Source organism: Chelonia mydas, chromosome 1 (assembly GCF_015237465.2).
Source record: "Chelonia mydas isolate rCheMyd1 chromosome 1, rCheMyd1.pri.v2, whole genome shotgun sequence".
In the NCBI taxonomy this organism is placed as follows: Eukaryota; Metazoa; Chordata; order Testudines; family Cheloniidae; genus Chelonia; species Chelonia mydas.
The window spans coordinates 11,996,499-12,017,165 of NC_057849.1; the positions used below are offsets into that span (position 1 = coordinate 11,996,499).

Genomic DNA, 20,667 nt, shown 5'->3' on the forward strand with positions numbered 1-20,667 from the left:
ATGAAAGGGGCCATTTGTAATATACCCAGTTCCAGGTTCAAATTTTGTACCAGCCCAAAGTTGAATGGTGTGCAGACCTGGGGGGTTCCTTCTGGCCCCTCTGACTGGCCAGGTGACACACTCCAGTCATCATTGCTTATGGAGGAGTCAGGCTGCAGGTTCAACATGTGCCTCCTGACACAGAGGCATTTACTGCAGGGAGACAATCTCAGGATCTGGATTTGAGCTCAGGAGTCTAATAATGAGGGCAGTGGAAAATACCTTTTTATGAGGATGGGTCACATGACTAACATCTGGAACGAGTCAAGCTCTAGGTGCCATTTTATGGCTTTTCCCCCTGCTCTGCTGAGCACAACAGAAAATCTAAAGTTAGATCCAAGCTGGAGTCAAAGCAGGGGTCTGGGGCTTGGGTATCTGTGAGCTGGACAATGGGGCTGGCCATTGCAACTGCTGATATGCCCATGGAAAAGACAAAGTACCAGGCACCACAAGCTCACGTGAGCAGCAGGAAGTGACCCCTCCCATCCCTTGCATTTCTGAGTGGGTTTGATCTGAACTCAAGCAGAGGGGAGCTGGGGGAATGAAAGTCGTTAGAGATGTTAGCTTATCCCCGTCCTGCTCGTTCCCGCTACACACGGTGTTCTCCAGGGCTTAGTAAGCTCTGTTCTTGTTATCAAAAGAGAGATACCCAGATCCACCAGAGCACCGCCCTTCCTGCAGCTGAGGGGGCAGGACCTGCCCATCTGACCCCTGCTTTGTCCTGTCTAGTTTCAACTGATGGCGCTTCCCGCGAGCCACCGTCCCTCAGTCTTTCCAGATCTCACTGCTGAGGAGTTTCCCCAGCTCCGTGCTCCCCAGCCCGTCGCCCAGCCTGCTGCAATGGGCCGTGCTGGCTGGTTCCAGTGTCTCTGAGGGATTGCCCTGCTCATGCCTTCCAGGTTTTACAACAAGGTGCAGGATTTGCACCAAGGAGCCGGGGGCTCTGCGGCAAACCCATTACTCGCCTACACGCTGATCAAGAGGCTGCAGTCTGATTGGCTGAACGTGGTGCACAGCCTGGAGGCCAGCGAGAACACCCAAGGTACCGGAGAGGGGGCTGTGCCGAACCCACAGCTGCCACGTACCCACAGCGCTTGACCTGCTTCGAGTCAGCAGATGAGCGCAATGGGTGGGATTCACAGAGGTATTCAAGTGCCTAATTCCCATGGATCCCAGTGGGAGTTAGGCACCTACATGCCTTTGTGAATCTCTCACCATGTGTCCAGAGGAGCTGGGGCTTGGGGCTAGAGGTTCAGCTGGTGTCACCGGGCCTGGATCCATCACCCCCATGTAGAGATAATGAGGGGGATGCTCAAGGGAGGGATTGAAAGTGGGAGGGAATGAGGGAGGAGGGGAAATTGGGAGCGGGAGGAAGGTGATGGCCAGGAGGGAGAACAAGGCGAGGAGAGGAAATGGGAAGGGAATAACAGGAGACAATGTGGGGGTCAGTTATGGGGGACAGAGAGGAGTAAGAGCAAGGGGCAGGCTGCGTACCCATGGATGAGCAAACAAGGGGAAGGTCCCATTTGTTTGGCACTGAAATGCTTTCGGATGGCGTTTCAGGGGAAGCCCCTTCTCCATGAATCCCTCCTTGGCTCCAGCCAACGGAAGCACTTAGCTGGGCACTGGGGTGCCGTTCGCCGCCGCCCAGCTCACGCTCCCCCCGTCACTGACATTACAGCGCTCAAGAATGGCTACACGCAGGTGGAGAAGGACCTGCCCGAGTTCGAGGACTTAGAGGGAGCAGCGCGGGCATTGATGAGGCTGCAGGATGTCTATGCTCTGAGTGTGAAGGGGCTGGTGAAAGGTGTGTTCCAGAGAGCCAGCGGCACCCACCTCCCTGACATCTACAGTCCCGGGCAACTCTTCCCGCTCTCCGCTGATGACTGCTTCCTCGTCGGCAAGGTGAGGGGGAGCCATGGGGCCAGCACTGCAGGGGCATGGGCAAGGGGGTTACCAGGCTGTCACTCAACCTGTGCGTAAAAGCATCTCCTATGGAACCGTCTGCGGGGACAAACTCCAGCCACTAGAGGGGGACAAAGAGGCAGGCTGCTTTAACGTGGGTTGCACGTATCTCATGAAGGCTGGTGGGGGCGCTGACTGCAGTGGCTTGAAGTCCCTGTGGGTTAGTAAGAGCACCCAGGTCCATCAATGCCCTGCCCCTCCTCAGCTGATGGGACAGGACCTGCCCACCTGATCCCTACTCAGGGCAGCCATGGAAGACACCAGTGAAATGACGGGTAGCTAGTCCACAGCATCCACTCAATGCCCCTTGATCGATTAGTTCTAATCCAGGTCTGTGCTAAACCCATCTCCCCACATGAGTGTCTTCCCAGCACACTCCACAGTGACTGGATTGTATGCTGGGGAGTTAGGGTGCAAAAACGGGACACATGCAGGGGCTCCAGCCCTTGGCCGCGCTGGAAGTTGGAGCCAGGCCGTGGTAAGAGCTGCCCGGGGGCTGGGGTGCCGAAGAGCAGCTTTTGGCCCGTGTCCCCACCCTCTGGGGCATGCTGCCCAGGGCAGGTGGAGAGTCCGGGGCTCCCTGCACGGTTCTTGCTACTGCCTGGCTCTGGCTTTTGGCCTGGCCAGGGGCAGGACCTCAGGGGGAAGAGGAGCAGTAGGGAGCGGGGCCTCGTGGTGAAGGGGGCTAAGGCCCACCTCAGGCCTCCTCCCCCACTAGGAAAAGGCTGATGCCTCCAGCAGGCACAGAGCAGCACTGTTGGGAATCCAGACAAACGATGGAAGTCCCCCTGGAGCACACCCCACTGAGCATCAGGGGCTGGTACCAGGAGATGCAGCATTAACAGGAGTCAGCCTAATATAAGCCACACAGAGCAGGTGTTGGGACCAGAACGTGAACGCTGTGACCAGAAGGGAGTTACGTCCCTCGTCAGTATGCCAGGCCGGATACGGTGCTCTGACGCTGCTGTGTTCATGTCACGCTGTCACAAATTCAGAGCTCGCTTTGCTACGAAAGGCTCCACGTGTGATTTAAATAAAGGGCCTGCCATACACAGCGTACGCCGCCTTCGTGGGGCCTGTTGGCCCGGAGCAAGTATCGCCCTTTGAACCAAATACAGCAGCACCGGCACCCCAGGGAGCCCCAGTCCCAGCGGTGAGAGCTAAGTTAGGTTCCCATCTGAGCTCCCCCAGACGGAGCTGGGGGCCCTGAACTCAGGTGCTCAAGCTGGAAGCGAGTTCTGAATGCCTCTGTCAGAAAGAGCTGGGACTCTCTCTGTTCTAGCCCAGAATTTCTTTACTCCGAGGGAGCACCAGCCGCAGCAGACCTGGGTTCTAGTCTCAGCCCTGCCATGTGAACTCGGGTGAGGCACTTCACCCCACTGTGCCTCCGTCTGTCCAGCTATGAAATGGGAACAATCAGACTTGCCTTGCCGGGGTGACAGTCCCTGGATGTTGTAAAGTGCACAAATATGAGAGGGGTAGCCGTGTTAGTCTGTATCCACAAAAACAATGAGGAGTCCGGTGGCACCTTCAAGACTAACAGATTTATTTGGGCCTAAGCTTTCGTGGGTAAAAAAAAACCTTCTTCAGATATATGTGACCGTGATCGTTCGGGGGAAATTATGAAGTTACAGTGATAAGAAATTACACTGGATATTTCTTTCCTCAAATATTGCAAGCGAGACCCTTTCTGACTCATCTCTTAGACATTCCTGGCAGACAGTGACAGCAAGCTCTGCGATCCTGTTTCGTGCAGTCACACCAGGCAAGGAGACGCCTGGTCCCGATCTCTGACTGTGATTAATTACAACATTCTGGGAGTTCAGTTATAGCCCGGAGAACAGGTTTTCTCACTGCCTGGGGCTATAGGAAAGGAAGAGCTGGGGCAGCAGAGACCGTAACTCAGATTTCCTGATTTCTTTTTCCCCTCACCTTTTAGGAGAACTCCACATTCCCTTCAGTAGATCTAGGGCACACAGGCGATCGTTCAGCTGTTACAAAGTGCTAATCAATTAATTAAGCCCCACAACCTGAAAACAGGTATACTGTGGATGTGCTGAGACCACTGCCTGTCATGATGGCCAATACTGTCTCATTGTTTCTGTGTATTCCCCAGGCTGTCTGTATTTACCTGTTGTCTCTTCTTGACTTATACTTAGGTTGTGAGCTCTTTGGAGCAGTGATTGACTTTTTGGCCTGTGTTTGTAAAGCATCTGGAACAATGGGCCATGACTGGGGCTCCTACATGCTATGAAAATACAAAATAATGATAATTAATAACAACACCCTTGGAAATTAGGTTAAGTATCACTTGTCCCCATTTACAAAGGATGCAACTGAGTCATAGAGAAATTAAGTGACTAGCCCAAGGACACCGTAAGTCATTGGCAGAGCTAAAAGAACCTTGAGGACCTGAGCCCAGGCCCTCGCTCTAACCACTAGACTATACATGAACAATCAGCATAGAAAACACAAATAAAGTGCTGGACAAATACATTTACACTGGTGAAGAGCAATCATTGGAATGTCACTGCAAAACTATCACTTGTTTGGATAATGAATCTCAAACACTGTTGCCAGTTCTTGCATATTTATCAGTCCCGGCTCCAGCAGTCCTGTGGTGTCAAGTGAAAAATCTCAGCTTTCGTTGAACAAAGTAAGTTTCTAGCCCTCACGTTTGCCAAGGAGCGGTTGGAAACGTGACCCCCTAACAGGTCAAAACCCAGAAGGCCCATAAAAAAGGATCCCAAGTGTATTGCGGTTCAAATCTTATTATTTTTAAGATTATCTCATGATTTTTTGCAGCCAGACTCACCATTTTGTGGGGCTGGCCAGACCAGATACTGTCCAAACCCCCCAATCGCGACTTCTGAAAATGTTCTGTGTTGTTTTGAACACGGCAAATGGTTCAAATCTCAACTCTGCCCCCCACAAAAAATACTTTAAAAAATGCAGTTGGCGAGACAGCAAAGGAGCAGGGGGGAAAATAACGGGAGGAAGACTAGGGGCTGGTCTGCGCTGGTAACTGACATTGGCATAGCTACCTCCCATAAGGGGTGTGGATTTTTCGGGAGACGGAGCTGTGCCACTAGCCCCCAGTGTAGACAGCGCTAGGGTGATGGAAGAATTCTTCTGTCAGCCCAGCGACTGCCTCCCAGGGAGGTGGATTACCTGCGCCAGCCGGAGAACCCCTCCTGTCGGCGCAGGTAGTGTCTACTCTGAAGCACTCCAGCCGTTCCACTGTAGCATTTTAAGTAGCTGAATTTACAGCAATCCATGCTTAGCCTCTGATAGTCCTTAACCTGGATGGACAGGTCACTTCAGGCAATTATCGCTAACTGGATTAGCCCCAGCAGCAATGTAACATGAGCTATGCCCTAATGGGAAAGGGGGCCCACACTCCCGGGCAAGGACATTACTTGGGGTCCCACCCTGCATGTCTGACTGAGCCACTAGCCCCCTTGCAAGCAGTGGTGCTAAGATGCTCAGGGACAGGCAAAACTATCACTGGGGAGAGAAAGCTGGTCATGGGGATAAGGCACTAAACAGGTACTCAGGATATGTGGGTTCAGGTCTCAGCTGGGCCACAGGTTTCCTGTGTAATACTGGGCAAGTCACTTAACCTCCCGGTTCCCCTATGTATAAAAGGAATGTATAAAATATGGAAAAATCCTAATTCTTATCCAGCACTCTTCCTCTGTAGATCTCAAAGTGTTTTGCAAAGGAGAGCAGAATCATCAACCCCTTTTTATGCCTGGAGAAACCGAGGCACAGAGCAATGACGTGACTTGCACACCAGGCCCGCGGCAGAGCGGCAAATAAAAGTCAGCTCTCCTGAGTCCCAGCCCAATGCTCTATTCACTAGGCCACGCTGCCTCGCAGGAAGTAACAATATGTCCTGTGTCTGTCTTGCCTATGTAGATTGCAAGCTCTACAGGGCAAGGGCTGCCTCTTACTGTGGGTCTGTACAGCACCTTGCACAACGGGGCCCTGATCGCAACTGGAGAACAAATAACAATAAGATAACTAGCGTGGAGTCAGATCAGGGGTGCATTTGACCCACTGATTTCTGTGTGAGCTTTGCTGAGCTGCCACACTGAGACCAAGCTGTGTTATAACCCGGCCCATGGACGCGTTTCCTTCCCCTCCTCCCTGCCCCACCGCTCCATGCCCCGCTCCAGCCCTCAGGGTGGACACGGCATCTTGTCTGATACCTTGCAGGTGGCGTACGACATGGAGGATTACTACCACTCCATTGCGTGGCTGGAGGAAGCCGTCAGCCTCTTCCGCGTCTCCTACGGGGAGTGGAACACAGAGGACGAGGGCAGCCTCGAGGATGCGCTGGACCATCTGGCTTTTTCCTATTTCAAGGCGAGTCCGTGGGACCAGCCTTCACCTGCCTGGCAGGGCTGCGTTCCGGATCTCACTGAGCTAGAAACACGGGCAGCTGGCAGCAAAAGCCTGTCGTGCTGTTTCTGTTGGGTAATGTGAGGGGCTCTCCACTGGGTGCGTATGGAAACAAGACCTGAACCAACACCCCAGATCCAAACACCTGGGTCCAGCTCCTGGACTCTGACTAGGGAGCGCACAGACTGGGAGTGTGTGTGTTTGGGGGGCGGGGGGGTCAGTCATGTCTTTAAACCACCTCTGTGGTCTCCTAATCCTGGGCCACCGGTGCACAAGTCAGTGATCACGAGGACCCGCTGGCCACGCCTCCTTTTTCCTGGCCACACCCTCTATTCCAGCACATGGGAGGAGGTCCTGGCTGTATGCCCAGGAGATCCCCCTATGCTGGGCTGACCCCACCCCACCCCGCAGGGCTGACTACCCCAGGATCAGGACATTTTGCACCAGCAGCCAAGCGTACAGCAGCCGCAGCCCAGGAGAGGGTCTGGCCTTCAGGGATTTGGGTCACTGGGATTCCAAACCCGGATCTGGCTCTGAATTTTGTAGCTGGCTCCTATCTTTATAGCAGGGTGAAATGAAAGCCGGATCTGCCCTCCCCAGACTGTGCGGGGTTTGGGGGCCACAGCGGAGCTGAACACTGCAGCACAGACCCATCTCTGGTGGCTTTGCTTATTTGTGCGTCAGTCCCAGGTTCACCTCCCCACCCACACCGGCCCCCTCATCCCACTCAGTAACAAGCTACCCTGCAGGCAGCCAGAGCTTGTGCCCTTTGTCTGCCGGCCAACTCCCCTCCTCCCATTTCCTCGAATAACAAAACTCTTGTTTCATCTCATTCATTTCCCTGCCTGCTCTGGGGCTGCGGCTGGTTTGCTCAGGCGCCTCCTGCTGGCTGAGCAGTGTGTTACCGTGCGTGGAAGGAAGCCCCTTCTGCTGGCATCCTATCTGCCCCTGCAGCCAGCAAGGACGCTGTCTCTGAGCCTCTAAGCCTCTAACTCCCCAAATCCCTCCCCAGCCCTTCTCCAGTGACTGCAATTGACTGAATGTCCGGCAGCAAGCTGCTGGCACTGGGGGAATCTCACCCTGGCCGGCCAGAATGACTCAGCCTCAAATACTCTGTCCAGGGGCAGCCTCCCTCCCTCATCCCACTTCCAGCTACCGCGAGCAGCAGCTTGGCTGTCTGGCTGTCGCTACGCTGCTCAGCTTGATTCAGGCCTGGATAAGCTGGTGTGATGCAGGGCTTGGGCCCCCAGTGATGGCAGACTGTGGTGATGATGCAAGGTGTCAGCATGGCCTGCTCTCTGGATGGACCCGCAGCCAAGCCACACTGCTCCAGAAGTGGGTGGTGCTGGCTGGAGAAGGGGTATGGCCAGAATGCCCCTGTGCCAGCCTCCACCGGGCAGCTTCTAATGGCACCCAATCGCTGATCAAAGCTGGTGGGATCCTTAGGGGAAGCGTCTTCCCCACCCTGCCCGGGGCACCGGGTGCATGCGCATGCAGGGTCCAATCCAAAGCCCGATGAAGCCAACAGACCCCCCCGCCCCCACGTTGATTTCAGTGGTGCTTTGGTTCAGACTCGTCGCCGTTAAGACTCTGAATCAGCCTGAGCCGTGATGCTCGGATCGGAATCAGAACTCGGAGCGCGCTCGTACGCAGCCCCTGGCGCTGGCGACGCCAGTGATTCCTACAGCTGATCTGGCTTTGTTTGTGCCCGAGGTTTGTGCCCGTTTCTCTGGTGCATGGTGGGAACCGAATAGGAGCAGGGGGCAGGGGGTCCTGGCTTGAGCAAATGCAGACGGGACACCCATTGCACCAGGGACACCCATGTTTCCTCTCTCTCTCTCTCTCTCTCCTAGGCAGGAAATGTTTCTCATGCCTTAAGCCTCTCCAGAGAGTTTCTTCACTACGGTATGTGATTGTCAGCGGGAAATCAGTGACTTTTCCCTCCGCTCTGGGTGAAAAACTGCTTTTCATTGAAACCAGGGGTTCTCCAGCTGTGGCCCATGGAGCCCCTTCCCCATGCTGTGCAGTATATAACGGGCTGGCAAGGAAGCACAGGGGGGAGGGCTGGAAAGGGCGGGTCCAGGAGACCAGCTCTTTCCTACACGGCAGGCTGTAAAACTCCAAAATTGCTGAGCTAAATGAGCACCAGGTTTATAGACCAGCTGCGCTGAGCTCATGCTCACCGCAACTGAGGTGTGAGGAGGCAATTCACCCCTGCCCCAAGTCTGGGGTAGCCAGGGCCAAACTGGCTTCAGGTGCAAGTTAGAGCAGCCCGAGGGTTGCTTTAACGTAGGCAGCCTGCACCGTTCTGTCACACCAGCCTGGCTGCAGTGTATGGTCCAGGTTCTGGCCCAGTCCCCAGCAATCCACCGCTGCCTGATGAAGGCAGCATTCATTCTCTTCGCGCCACTGGAATGGCACTTAACTCACTTAACAACCTTAACTCAGGCTGCAGATCAGGCCCAAGGATTTATTGGTCTCTCTTGCGTATCTAGCTGCTAGACGCCTGAAAATTGTTACCAGCGTTGGTAAACTTCGTAACCAACTGGCCAGTGTGTGTGTGCACCACTGACCTCTACTAGCTAGAATTAGAACTGCTCCATGGTATCATATAGAGTCAGGTGATAGAGGCCCCACTTTAGCTCAAGTGGCCCAGAGTAGGGCTTTTAGAGCAGAAGGATCTGAGTTCTGTCCTCACTCTCCCCATGAAATTCAGTTTGGCCATGGGACACAGCATGGCATTGGTGACAACCAGGAAATCCCTTAGTGACTGTGGATTATAGATTTTAATTAAAGACAGAAGGGACTGTTGTGATCATCGAATCCAGGGGTTCTCAAACTGCGGGTCGCAAGGTTATTATGTGGGGGGTCGTGACCTGTCAGCCCCACACATGGCGGGGCTCTGGCTGTCAGCCCCATTCATGGTGGAGAGCCCGAGCCCCTCCCACCCAGCTCCACCCCCAGCCCTGCTCCACCTCCAGCATTTAAGCTAGTGTTCAATATAAAAAAATGTGTTTTTAATTTATAAGGAGGGTTGCACTCGGAGGCTTGCTGTGTGAAAGGGTTGCCAACATAAAATGTTTGCGAACACTTATCTAATCTGATCTCCTGCATAGCACAGGCCAGAGGACATCACCCAGTCATTCCTGGGTCAAGCCCATAACCTGTGTCTGAACTAGCTTGTGCCTTTAAGAAAGACAGCCAGTCGTGACTTTAAGGCCGCAAGTGATGGAGGATCCACCACGATCCTTGGTAAATTGTTCCAGTGGAATGAGTTACAATCTCCTCTGGTGTTATTTGGTGAGAGAGACAAACTTTTGAGCTTTCGAGCTTGTCTCTCTCTCATCAACAGAAGCCGGTCCATTGAAAGATACGACCTCACCCGCCTTGTCTCTCTAATATCCTGGGACTGACACGGCTACAACGACGCTGAGTGATTTTACTTGTATTTCAGCAAATAGGGACAGAGCAGACGAAGGAATAGCTGTTAAAACGCTATGAAAGCCGACAGATGAACTCAGTCAGTGGTGCCCGTGTCCACGGAGCATCGAAGCACTGCCAAAGCCACCTGCCGAGGGCCGGGGTAACGTGCCTATGCTGTTCCCCACAGATCCCAGCAACAAAAGAATCGCTAGGAACGTCCTGAAGTATGAAAGGCTCTTGGTGGAAAGTCCAGAGCGCGCCATGGCCGAGGTGGGCCTGCAGAGGCCGAATGTGACTCACCTGCAGACTAGAGACCTCTATGAAGAGCTGTGCCAGACTCTGGGGTCACAGGTATGGAGCCTTGAGCCTTCCTGTGGGGCTAGGGGGTGACGGTGAACGAGACCCACTCACGTCCTCTTGCCCAGGACAGCCCCGGTGTGTGCCTCACACCTGCCCAGACAGTCCTGGCCGAGGGTGTTGTGACACATCTGCCAGTGTAACCCGCGGGTCGGTGTTTGTTGTGTGCCCGCTTCTGTGCCTCTCTCCCAAGGGTTTGGGGCTGGTCCAGCCCCCGGGGCTGGAGCCTGGCTCTAGACTCAGGCCTTTGAGTGCTGCAGGTCCCCTGCTCCGTCTCTGTAGTTAGCCTGGCTGCGGCTGGTGGCCGTCAGACGAGAACCGGAGGGAGGCCCAGCAGGCCCCCAGTAGCCATCACATAATAGCCGCTTTGGGTCACTGTCAGCCTAGGCCAGGTTTGAGCCGATATCCCTGAGCTGACTGGCTCTGTGACCCATTCTCAGCCCTGGGATTCTAGCTCCTGCCTCGTCAGCGCTGCAGGCGAAGCCTTTGCAGACCTTGTCAATTCTAAGCACGATCCTGCTGGGAAAGAGGGAGCATGTGGCTCCAGGGCACCTGAAGCTCCCAGCACTAGATGAGGTTCAGTCCCCTGTAAGCTGGAGTCTCCAGCCGTCTCCTCACACATTCCCTGGGCTGGTTCCCTTTCAGCCAACCCAGTATCAGATCCCCGCCCTCCATTGCTCGTACGAGACGAACGACAGCCCCTACCTGATTCTCCAGCCGGTGAAAAGAGAGCTGATCCGGCTGCAGCCGTACGTAGCCCTGTACCACGACTTCGTTAGCGACCTGGAGGCGGAGAAGATCAAGGGGCTTGCAGCTCCCTGGGTGAGTTCATCAAACAAGGCTCCTTGCAGACCTAATGCACACACATCTCCTCATACAGCTCTATGGGGAAGAGAAACACCTTTCCATGGCAAGGGAGGAGGGGATGTCATCTGAATGCAGTCAAATGGGAGCGTCTGGACGGCTAGAGGTGGGTCTGAACCCCATCCACACATCCAAAGAAACCCACGAGATAGTTCGGCACTCAGTCAGGCCTTCATGACTCCAGCCCCCAGCTACACCTATACCTGCACCCGGTAATGGGATTTTAGCCTTAAGTGGCAGGGGCTTGTTCCTTCCATGCCGAAGGACGTGGGTCCGAGCCGCACTGCAGCCGAGAGCCGGGTGAAGCGTTTTTCAGGACTGGGTGTGTTTCTAGAAGATCTGCTGTAGTTTAGCCAGGTATTGCGACAGGGAAGTTCTCTGGCCTGTGCTGTGCAGAGTTGTTGTAGCCGTGTTGGCCCCAGGATATGAGAGAGACACTGGGGGTCAGGTCATATCTTTTATTGGCCCAAGTTCTGTGAGTGGAAGAGACAAGCTTTTCAGCTCCACAGAGCTCAGTGGTGGCCTTAGGATCTGTGAATCTAGCTAAGTTCCTCAACACAGAAGCCATCGTAGAAACATGAACAACTGTCTGGCTTAACATTCTGGTGGGCACGTTCACGGCCTGGCAGTCTGCACCGATTGCCGGCTCACCACTTGGAACAGGGACGAAATTCACTAGGGATCGTACAGCAGCGTGAGACTGTCGGGCGGCTCGTTCTTTAGGAGGGCAGGGGGCTAGTGGTGGATTGTCTCCCAGCCAGAGGAACGCGAGGAAGACGCTGCTATCCGAGGTAACAAAAAGAGAGGGACGGAACCGTCCGCTCGTCAGCCCCGCGTTTAAACGGTTTGTTCTGAAGTAAACCGCATGTCTTTAGCTGCCTCTCTGGGCTCCCGGAGGAAGACCTGGTGCCTTGGTACTGGAGCAAAGCAGCCCATGGGGAAATTAGTAACTGAATCCAGGACTGACAAGTCGTCAGTGCTGTAGGCCTGGGACTGTACGAGAGCCACCCAAGCTCAGCCTCTTGCTGGGCCCAGCTCTCCTCTCTCTCCCACTGTCTGGTGTGTGCTGAGTGGCTCATCGCGGCACTCGCAGGGCCTGCCCCGTTACAGGGAGGACCGTGCGGGTTGCAGCTCGGCTGGTGGCCAGCCTTCCATCCCCTCCTGCCACGGCTACACCTCAGCGTCAGTGGGGAGAGAACTTGCCGGGCCGGCGATGCCAGCCAGCGGCGCAGCAGCGGGCGGCTCGGTGCCTGGCTCTCGCTGGCTGGCTAATAGCGCCCCAGCTTGGATCCCCACTTTGTGGGCCCCATCCCGGCGCAAAGCCTGAATGCACAGATCCATAGCTCCTGCCTTAATCCAGCTGGGAGCGTAGGTGCCTGTCGGCCTCCCCGTGCGACTGCAGGTCCCATATTTGTTATGTCCCCTGACTATCTCGTGTGCTCTTGTCTCCCTGTTGCTCAGCTGCAGAGATCAGTGGTTGCCTCAGAAGAGAAGCAGCAGAAAGCCGAGTACCGGATAAGTAAGAGGTAATTAACCCCCCAACACACACACACCCCCCGACGTTTGGGCGCCAGGGTTCTCACAGCTGGAATTTCATGCCCTGTCTGACCCATCTTATTGTTAATCATATTACAGCAGGACCTAGAGGGCCCCCGACTAGAGCAGCGTCCCATTGTGCTAGGTGCTGTACAAACACACCGCATACGTCTGCACTGCAATGGGGGGATTGCAGCATGTGTGGACCTGGCTGAGCTAGCTCCGGTCCCAATAGCAATGAAGCTGCAGCAGCACGAGCTCGCTGCCCGATTATGTACCCAGTCTCCCTGGAGAGCTTGTACTGGGGTGGCTAGTCGGTGCTGCCTTGGCTTCACTGCTATTGGTACCCAAGTGACAGCTCCAGTTGTGGGAGAGGGATAGCTCAGTGGTTTGAGCATTGGCCTGCTAAACCTATGGTTGTGAGTTCAATCCTTGAGGGGGCCAGACTTAGACCATCTGGGGCAGAGTGGGATGGCCAAGGAGTCCCTGACAGGAAACAATGAACGGTACTGAGGCCTCTGCAATCACCTCTCACTAAGAGCTGGGAACTTCTGTGTCCCAGGATGCGTCTACACTGGAGCTGGGGGGGCAATTCCCAGCTTGAGGGGAGGGCCTGCGCTTGCGCCAATCGATAAAAATAGAGTCTGGCTGTGCAAGCAGCGGGACGGACCGGCTGCCTCGAGTAGGAGCCCGTCTGAGACCCTGGGTCCATATCCTGGGCGGCCGCTTCTATTTTTAGCACACTGGGTCAATCAGAGCTAGCGCAGGTAAGGTCACTCCAGCTGGAAACTGCACCTCTGGCTCCAGTGTCGACGGTCCCGCGATGACGCAAAGCGAGGTGAGCAAACAGCTGTGAGATGGGAGTGATACTGACTAATTTCCGATGGGAGGGACATTAGACCATTCTCACCTTAGGCTGGGTTTCAACCAGTATCGTCGGAGTGCGGGGCTGCGGATCCCATTCCTGGTCTCTGAGTTCCCCTGCAGTGACAGGCTTTTCAGTCTGCCGCGGGAAGAGAATGTATGGCTGGAACTCAGACGGTCGCTTGCTGCGGAAGCTTCGCTGAGACAGAGAGGACAGTTATCCTGGCCCCCTGCAGAGGAGGAAAGAGTTAAATCCAGAATCCAGGCTCGGGGTAGTGTGGCTTTGCAGTGATCCCAGTAAAATATTTCCAGGCTCAGCCTCCCAGCCTCATCCCCAGACGCCCGTTGAATGGAATTCCGTTCCCAGGCCCAGAGCCAGATGGAGAGGGTAACTTTTAACCCCTGCAGCTCCAGGGGGCTGCTAAAGAAGGCAGAAGGGGCATTGGCAGAGGTCACCCCATTGCCAGTGAGAAGGTGTTTGTCATGACAGGACCCAGAAAAGGGAGGGGGGATTAAACCGTGGGGAGAAGGAAATGATAACTAGATAAATTAATTTAAAAAACGAAGACCTAGATCCCCTAACCAGACGAACTCATCTCCAAAGTGCACAGCATCTGATAGAGAAACCCAGTCTACGCACAGCACTTCCCCGCTGAGCAGCTGAAAGCCCTTCATATTCAGTCATTAATTCTAGCTACTGCCTCTGTAATGAGGTACCTGTTAGTATAATGACTGCTGTCGTATAGGTGGGGTAAACTGAGGCACAGAGACTTGTCCAAGGTGACACAATAAGTCAGTGGCAGAGGGAAGACCGAATCCAGCCGTACTAATGCCTAAGCCCCTGCTCGAACCAGCAGACCCCAGTAGTCACTATCGAGGTACAATATAAAAGGCAAGACCGGCATTGTCTCCAGGTTTAATGTTCTGGGTGTGAACCTGGATTCTCTACAGACCTCGTAATGACACTGAAAATCCCTCTGGCTGAAAAACAACGGAACAAATGAGGCACTTCAGACGTACGTCTGGGTGGGATTCAGTTATTTGTTAGCCAGCAGATGATTTGTTCCTTATGGGGCTCTGCGGGCTACATTCTGCCCCGATGACTCTCCCGCGCTGCGTAATGTGACTCCACCATGCGGACAGCAGTTCATGGCCATTGGCAAGAGGCAGCCGTTGAGATGAAAGAGCTGATTTTCTTTCCTGCCCTCTCAGGATTGTTGGGCCCGTCCCCCCCCTTTCTGCACACTCCCTGAAACCCCAAAGTGGATGCAGCAGCAACTTAAGGCAGGATCCTCCGTGTTTATGTAGCTCAGCCCGAGGCTTGGTCCGCACACAGAATTTGCAATTTAGCTAGACTGGTGCCAGCCCCCGTGTGGCCACTCTTCTGCCAGCTGGTGCCATTCTGGGTTCTCACTGACAAGGTTGGCACTGAGTCCTTGGGACCGACAGGGTGGGGGGTGGGGAGCAGGGTGGCTTTTGCACCTTTGCAATATTCTCTCTTTGGACTGGCAGGGTCGCTCTAGCTCACGGATGTCTGAACCCCTCCCCCCTTGAGTCAGCCGACCTGGGCCAGCCGCAGTCGTGCCCTGGGTCTTTATCGCGGTATAGATATACCCGAACCTCTCTGAGCCTCAGTTGTCCTTCCGTAAAATGGGGATACAATGCCTCTTCCCTGTCCCCACCTTCTGTCTGTCTTCTCTATTGTAAGCTCTTTGGGGCAGGGACTATGGCCCAGATCCTCAAAGGTATTTGGGCACCCATTGAAATCAAAGGGAGTTAGGTGCCTATTTGGCTTTGAGGATCTGGACCTGTCTGACTATGTGTGCGTGTACAGCACCTAGCGCAATGAGCCTCTGACTGTGCTTGAGGCCTCTAGGTACAAATGTCATAGAAGAAGAAGAAGAATAAAATAGGTGCCATTCATGGAATTTAGTGTTGGGTTTAGATTTCGTACCCCCAATCCCACCCCGTACTGTTTGGCTCCAGCGTGCTGGTTCTGGTCTGTTTCTAGCTGAAGCGGGGAACAGAATCTGGCAGATGATTAGATTCTGGAACACTCTGAAAGGCTGGCCCACAGCTGCGCCAATGTCAGCAAACAGATCTGGTAGAAGAATACGGTTTCCATGCACTGATCCAAAACACACGGCCTCCAGGACGATTACAAAGGCAAAGGCCTTTGACATAAATAGTCCGGGTACATCAAGAAGCTTCCAGGGCTGCGCCCAGTGAAACCAGCTCCAGGAAAGTAAAGATCCCTTCGCAGTTCACATTTTACCTGCCAACCTTCAGACAGCAGCTGCCATGCCCCCGTCTCTGTTTGGCGCGGCCTCTGCTCTGAGTGAGGCATTCAGCCACTGGCAGCACGTTAGAGGCAGGAGAAAAGCTGATTTTGTTTCAGAAACAGGAGACCTGGGGCGGGGTCCTGGCTCTGCCACAGACTCACTGGGTGAGTTTGGACAAGTCACCTTGCACGAGCTTTTTAAAGGGGTTTAGGTGCCCAAAGCTGTAGGTAGGTGCCCAAATACCTTTCCAAATCTGGCCCCTAGAGCCTAGTCTGAAGCCCATTCGAGTCAATGAAAAGACGCCCATTGGGCTGTAGATCGTGGTCGTTTTGCACATGCGAATTAAGGGTTTGCCACAAGTGGATTTTCCCTTTTAAAAAATCTGGCCCTTTGCCTCTCTGTGCCTCAGTTTCCCCTATCCGTCCAGTAAGGACAATAACCCTGAGCCTACTGCACATGGGGCCAAATTCGTCCCTGGGGAGCTCTTCCCTGGTGGAACTCGATTGACTCTGGCTCATTGGGCATTTAGAACAGATTCCACCTGGGGATCCTGCTGCCAGCTGTTCTGGGCGACCCCTCTGAGCTTGTCTGCTGTGCATTCTAGCGCCTGGCTGAAGGACACGGTCGACCCTGTGATCGTGTCGCTCGATCAGAGGATTGCAGCCCTGACTGGCTTGAACATTCGGCCACCGTATGCGGAGTACCTACAGGTGGTGAATTATGGCATAGGTGGACACTACGAGCCTCATTTTGACCATGCCACAGTGAGTAACAAAGCCCATGAGACAGGATCACAATGGGTCATTTTCACACAGGGCCTGAGCCAATGATCACTGAAGTCTACGGGAGGCCTCCCATTGGCGTCTGTTGGCACGGTGCCATGCAGCAGTGTCCTGTGTTTCAGTCCCGCTCCAGGGCTGTGGTGCTGATCAGTCTATTTCCTGGGGTGTGTCAGGGCTGATTGCCCACTCCGGCACTTCGTGGGGGTCCGCAAGGATTCTAAACATTAACACTGGCCACTGCAGCCTGTATTAAACTCCTACGGTTATAGCTTCTCTCTGACCTTGAATGGGTAGATGCTGCCACCACCCAAGTTCAAAAACCCCTTTGAGAGCCCAGGAAGGCGCACTTGGGAATTCCTTCCTGTGAGGCACCCTCAAGCCCTTTCAGCCCCCCGCGGGGAAGAGCTGAGGAAGAAAACAAAGGAAATCAGCTGTTGCCACCAGGTAATTAAACAACATGTGCACAAACCTCTTAGGACACAAAAATTCAATCCTGTTCTCAAAAAAGGTAAATTTTATTAAGAACAGAAAAAAGAAAGAAAATACATCTGGAAACTCAGACTATTGCTAGATTTAAAGAACCCACTTACAAAAATTAACCATCAAGAATAACCTTCTTGAGGTCCAGCTTAAAGGTTACAAGCAAAACAAAAGCATTTGGAGTTAGCAGAGAGGAGTCCACAAGCCATAAAGAAATAAACAGAGATAAACCTATTCTCGTCTTCCTAGACATTTCCTGATCTACTTACATATCTGGGGTTTTAAATGAATAGTTTCTAGGTATGATCTGATGATTTTTCATACCTGGCCCAAAAGTTTTTACAGCATCACTGCTCCGGAGAACAACACAGACAGACAAAGGGGAAGTTTTTTCCTCAACTTTAAAAAGTTCTGGCCTTCCCATTGGCTCTTTTGGCCAGGTGCCCACTCCCTTCCTTTTACCTGTGCAAGCAGTCAGACTTTTTAACCCTTTACAGGTAAAGCAAGTAGAGAACAGCTACGAAGAGGGATTTTATAGCTAACTGGCTGGCTGGGTCCATAAAAGGGAGCTATTCCCCACCCACCCCCTTTCATTTATCACAGGATTCTTTCCTGTTTCCTTTCTGGAACCCCAAGGGCTGCTGTCTCCCTGGGACAGAGAATATGGCCAAAGATGGGGTTAAAAAGAAATCAGCGTTTTTAAATGGAAACATTTTACAGGAAAATCTCCCGGTTTTGGCTTGGGATAGTTCAATGAAAACACAAAACATTTCCACAGGACATTTTGAAATAATGAAAAAATTTCACATTTCCAGTGAAAACTTATTGGCATTTTAAAGCCAGTTCTACACATATTATACCATAAGCTGGGTTCTGCTCTCCCTTGCACCTGTTTACACCTGGGTGACACCTGATTTCAGTAGAGTGACTCCTGATTAACGTGAGTGTAACTTAGATCAGAATCTGCCCAGTGTTCATTGCTTCCATCCTAGTAAAGATTTGCAGGCCTTGATGTAAGGGGTGGTAAATATGGCAGAATTCAGTGCATATGCTTCGAATAGCAGTCATGTTTAGGAGTCTGCTACAAGATTATTTGCTTACTGGCCCTGAGGTGGCAGATGCAAATTGGCATAGGTGACCTTGTCCATTGGCCTTTCCTGTTGTTAATTTCTAATTTCTGTCTCGACATTGCAGGCAACTGGGCACAGTGGATCTTATTAAGGTAGATCGGGCTTTTGGCCTGAACTGCTTCCTTTGAGCGCAGGGCCATGTCCCATAGCACTGGTAACATTAAGCTCTGTTATGAATAGTGCAGCAGTGCTGGGTCCGTGAATGAACAACTGTTCTCTTTTGATGCAGTCAAGAAAGAGCCCCCTTTACAGAATGAAGTCGGGTAACAGACTGGCCACAGTCATGATCTATGTGAGTATTCCCTGCCAGCTGGGGCCTGGGCAGGCTTTTGTTTCTTAGTGAGTGTGAAGGGTGGTTAAAAGATGTCTAGGGATATCATTCGAAGGGAGCCTCAATCACGCTAAGCTGAATTGCAGCCTGCAACCATGTCAGGCAATGAGATGTGTTGTGGGCTAGTGGTTAGAGCAGGGAGCCTCCTGGTTTCTATTCCCAGCTGCAGGGGTTGGACTAGGAGCGAATGTGCTCTATACAAGCTCTGTCCGCAACCCCAGACCAGCTGGATGTTTCTGATTAAAAGGATCAACAGTTAACAATGTTTCAGGGTGTCAGTAGGGTTCAGGGTCAACACCCAATTGAGATGGATTAAGGCACCCAACACTTCTCTGAGCTGAGGGTTACAGCCCCCCATCATGTCACAGGCAGGAGGTTTTCTTCCCATTACTAGGGCTAGACATATGGTTTCAAATGAAAGCTCAGATTCTACAGAACCTCGGCACAGCGTTGGTACAATGAGCCAGTCAGTAGCTAACACCAGCCTAGCTCTTCCCTTGTGGGTGTTCGTTATGCGCACCGTGGTATGAGTTAGTTCAGGTAGGACATTCCAGGCAGTGTTAAAAAAATACAGAGAAGTCTGTGAGAGAAGCCAACAAATTGGCTTCAAGGCAGCATTGGCAGCGCAAGGGAGCAAGGTGATAAAAGACAAGAACAGACAAGCAGGGAGGGGCAGAATTGTGCAGGGCCTTGAAGGCCGTGTGATCTCAAGCCAATCAAAGCGTCGCTCTGTGCCTCAGTTTCCCCACGTGCAAAGCAGCCTCCTCGGTAAAGCGCCCCCTGTGAAAGAGGCTTTGCAAACACGCAGTGTTACACTGAGTGCTGCCCTTGTTTTCCAGCTGAGCTCAGTAGAAGCCGGAGGATCCACTGCCTTTATCTATGCAAACCTCAGTGTGCCTGTGGTCAAGGTGAGTGGGAGTTTTTTCCAGCATGATCTCCAGAAATATAGTCTCTCCAGCACAGCTGGGAACGGACAGCCACCCCACGAGGTAGCTGGACCATTAACTCCAGTCTGCCATTTCCTCATCTGTTCCATGAGTAACACCTCCCAAGTGGAAACCTCTCCCAGGGGCCGCGGTGGAAGCTCCCTCTCTGGGGACATTCGCTGTTAGACCACAGAACCTGCTAGTCCGTGCTCAGCTGGCCGTGCAGCTGCTCTGGCTGGACAACAGGAACCGCGGTCATGTCTCAGGGCTGGACCGTGCCAAACAGGCTGTTCCCAGGGGACAGGTGCCAGCTCCTTGTGTGTCCCAATTACACATGGAGCTGGGTGCAGCTTTGGCTTGTGCAAATGTCTGGCATCCTGCAAAGTGTGTTTGAGTTCGGCTAAGTCTCCCTCCCCCCCAAACACACAGGGACGCTCTCTCCAAACACCCGTCCCATTCCAGGCAGGAGCCACGCCAGTCCAGATCCAGACTTCTCTGGAGTTCGGGAGTGGCTGGATCTGGGGGTTTGGTTCAGCCCATTGCATAGCTAGGGGTGAGCTGCAAGGTTCCACTCTGGAACTGGTCTTTCCTGGAGATTTGGGGGAGAAGGGGGTTTGGGCTTGCACTCTGGAGGTGTTTGCTTGAACCTGGGCTGAGAAGCTGCAAACCAGGTGAGTTTCTCACAGTTTGGGGCTTGATTGGGCCTGATCCTCATTTCCACTGAGCCCCTTTTCCCCACTCCCGACAGTGCAAAGGGGCCTTCGGGGCCCATGTGTCAGTGAGCCACTGGCCCATTGCTGTTATACCAATAAATTAAAAACCAGCAGGATCTTATTAAAGGGAAAAAGGCAAAATACCACATTTATTGTGAATACAGAAAGAATCATAGTAAGCAGTTAGTTACAGCTATAACATTCCATTCAATCTCATATTTATTCATACATTCACACACACACACACACACACACACACACACACAGAGGTTCTGCAAGGTTGTTATCATAGTTACCAGCCTTAGATAATGATAGGTTTCAGAGTAGCAGCCGTGTTAGTCTGTATTCGCAAAAAGAAAAGGAGGACTTGTGGCACCTTAGAGACTAACCAATTTATTTGAGCATAAGCTTTCGTGAGCTACAGCTCACTTCATCGGATGCATACTGTGGAAACTGCAGAAGACATTATATACACAGAGACCATGAAACAATAGCTCCTCCCACCCCACTCTCCTGCTGGTAATAGCTTATCTAAAGTGATCATCAAGTTGGGCCATTTCCAGCACAA

The 20,667-nt window shown here is 53.0% G+C and overlaps 1 protein-coding gene across 1 annotated transcript in view; it reads left to right on the plus strand.

Moving 5' to 3' along the window:
* Positions 1-20,667, plus strand: part of P4HA3 (prolyl 4-hydroxylase subunit alpha 3) — a 35,316-nt gene that overhangs the window by 6,239 nt on the left and 8,410 nt on the right. The window contains exons 2-11 of the mRNA XM_037878513.2: positions 939-1,081; positions 1,721-1,944; positions 6,226-6,375; positions 8,265-8,316; positions 10,022-10,185; positions 10,837-11,013; positions 12,517-12,581; positions 16,342-16,501; positions 18,359-18,421; positions 19,300-19,368. Coding sequence (XP_037734441.1) covers positions 939-1,081; positions 1,721-1,944; positions 6,226-6,375; positions 8,265-8,316; positions 10,022-10,185; positions 10,837-11,013; positions 12,517-12,581; positions 16,342-16,501; positions 18,359-18,421; positions 19,300-19,368 — 1,267 coding nt within the window. The remainder of the gene's footprint in view (positions 1-938; positions 1,082-1,720; positions 1,945-6,225; positions 6,376-8,264; positions 8,317-10,021; positions 10,186-10,836; positions 11,014-12,516; positions 12,582-16,341; positions 16,502-18,358; positions 18,422-19,299; positions 19,369-20,667) is intronic.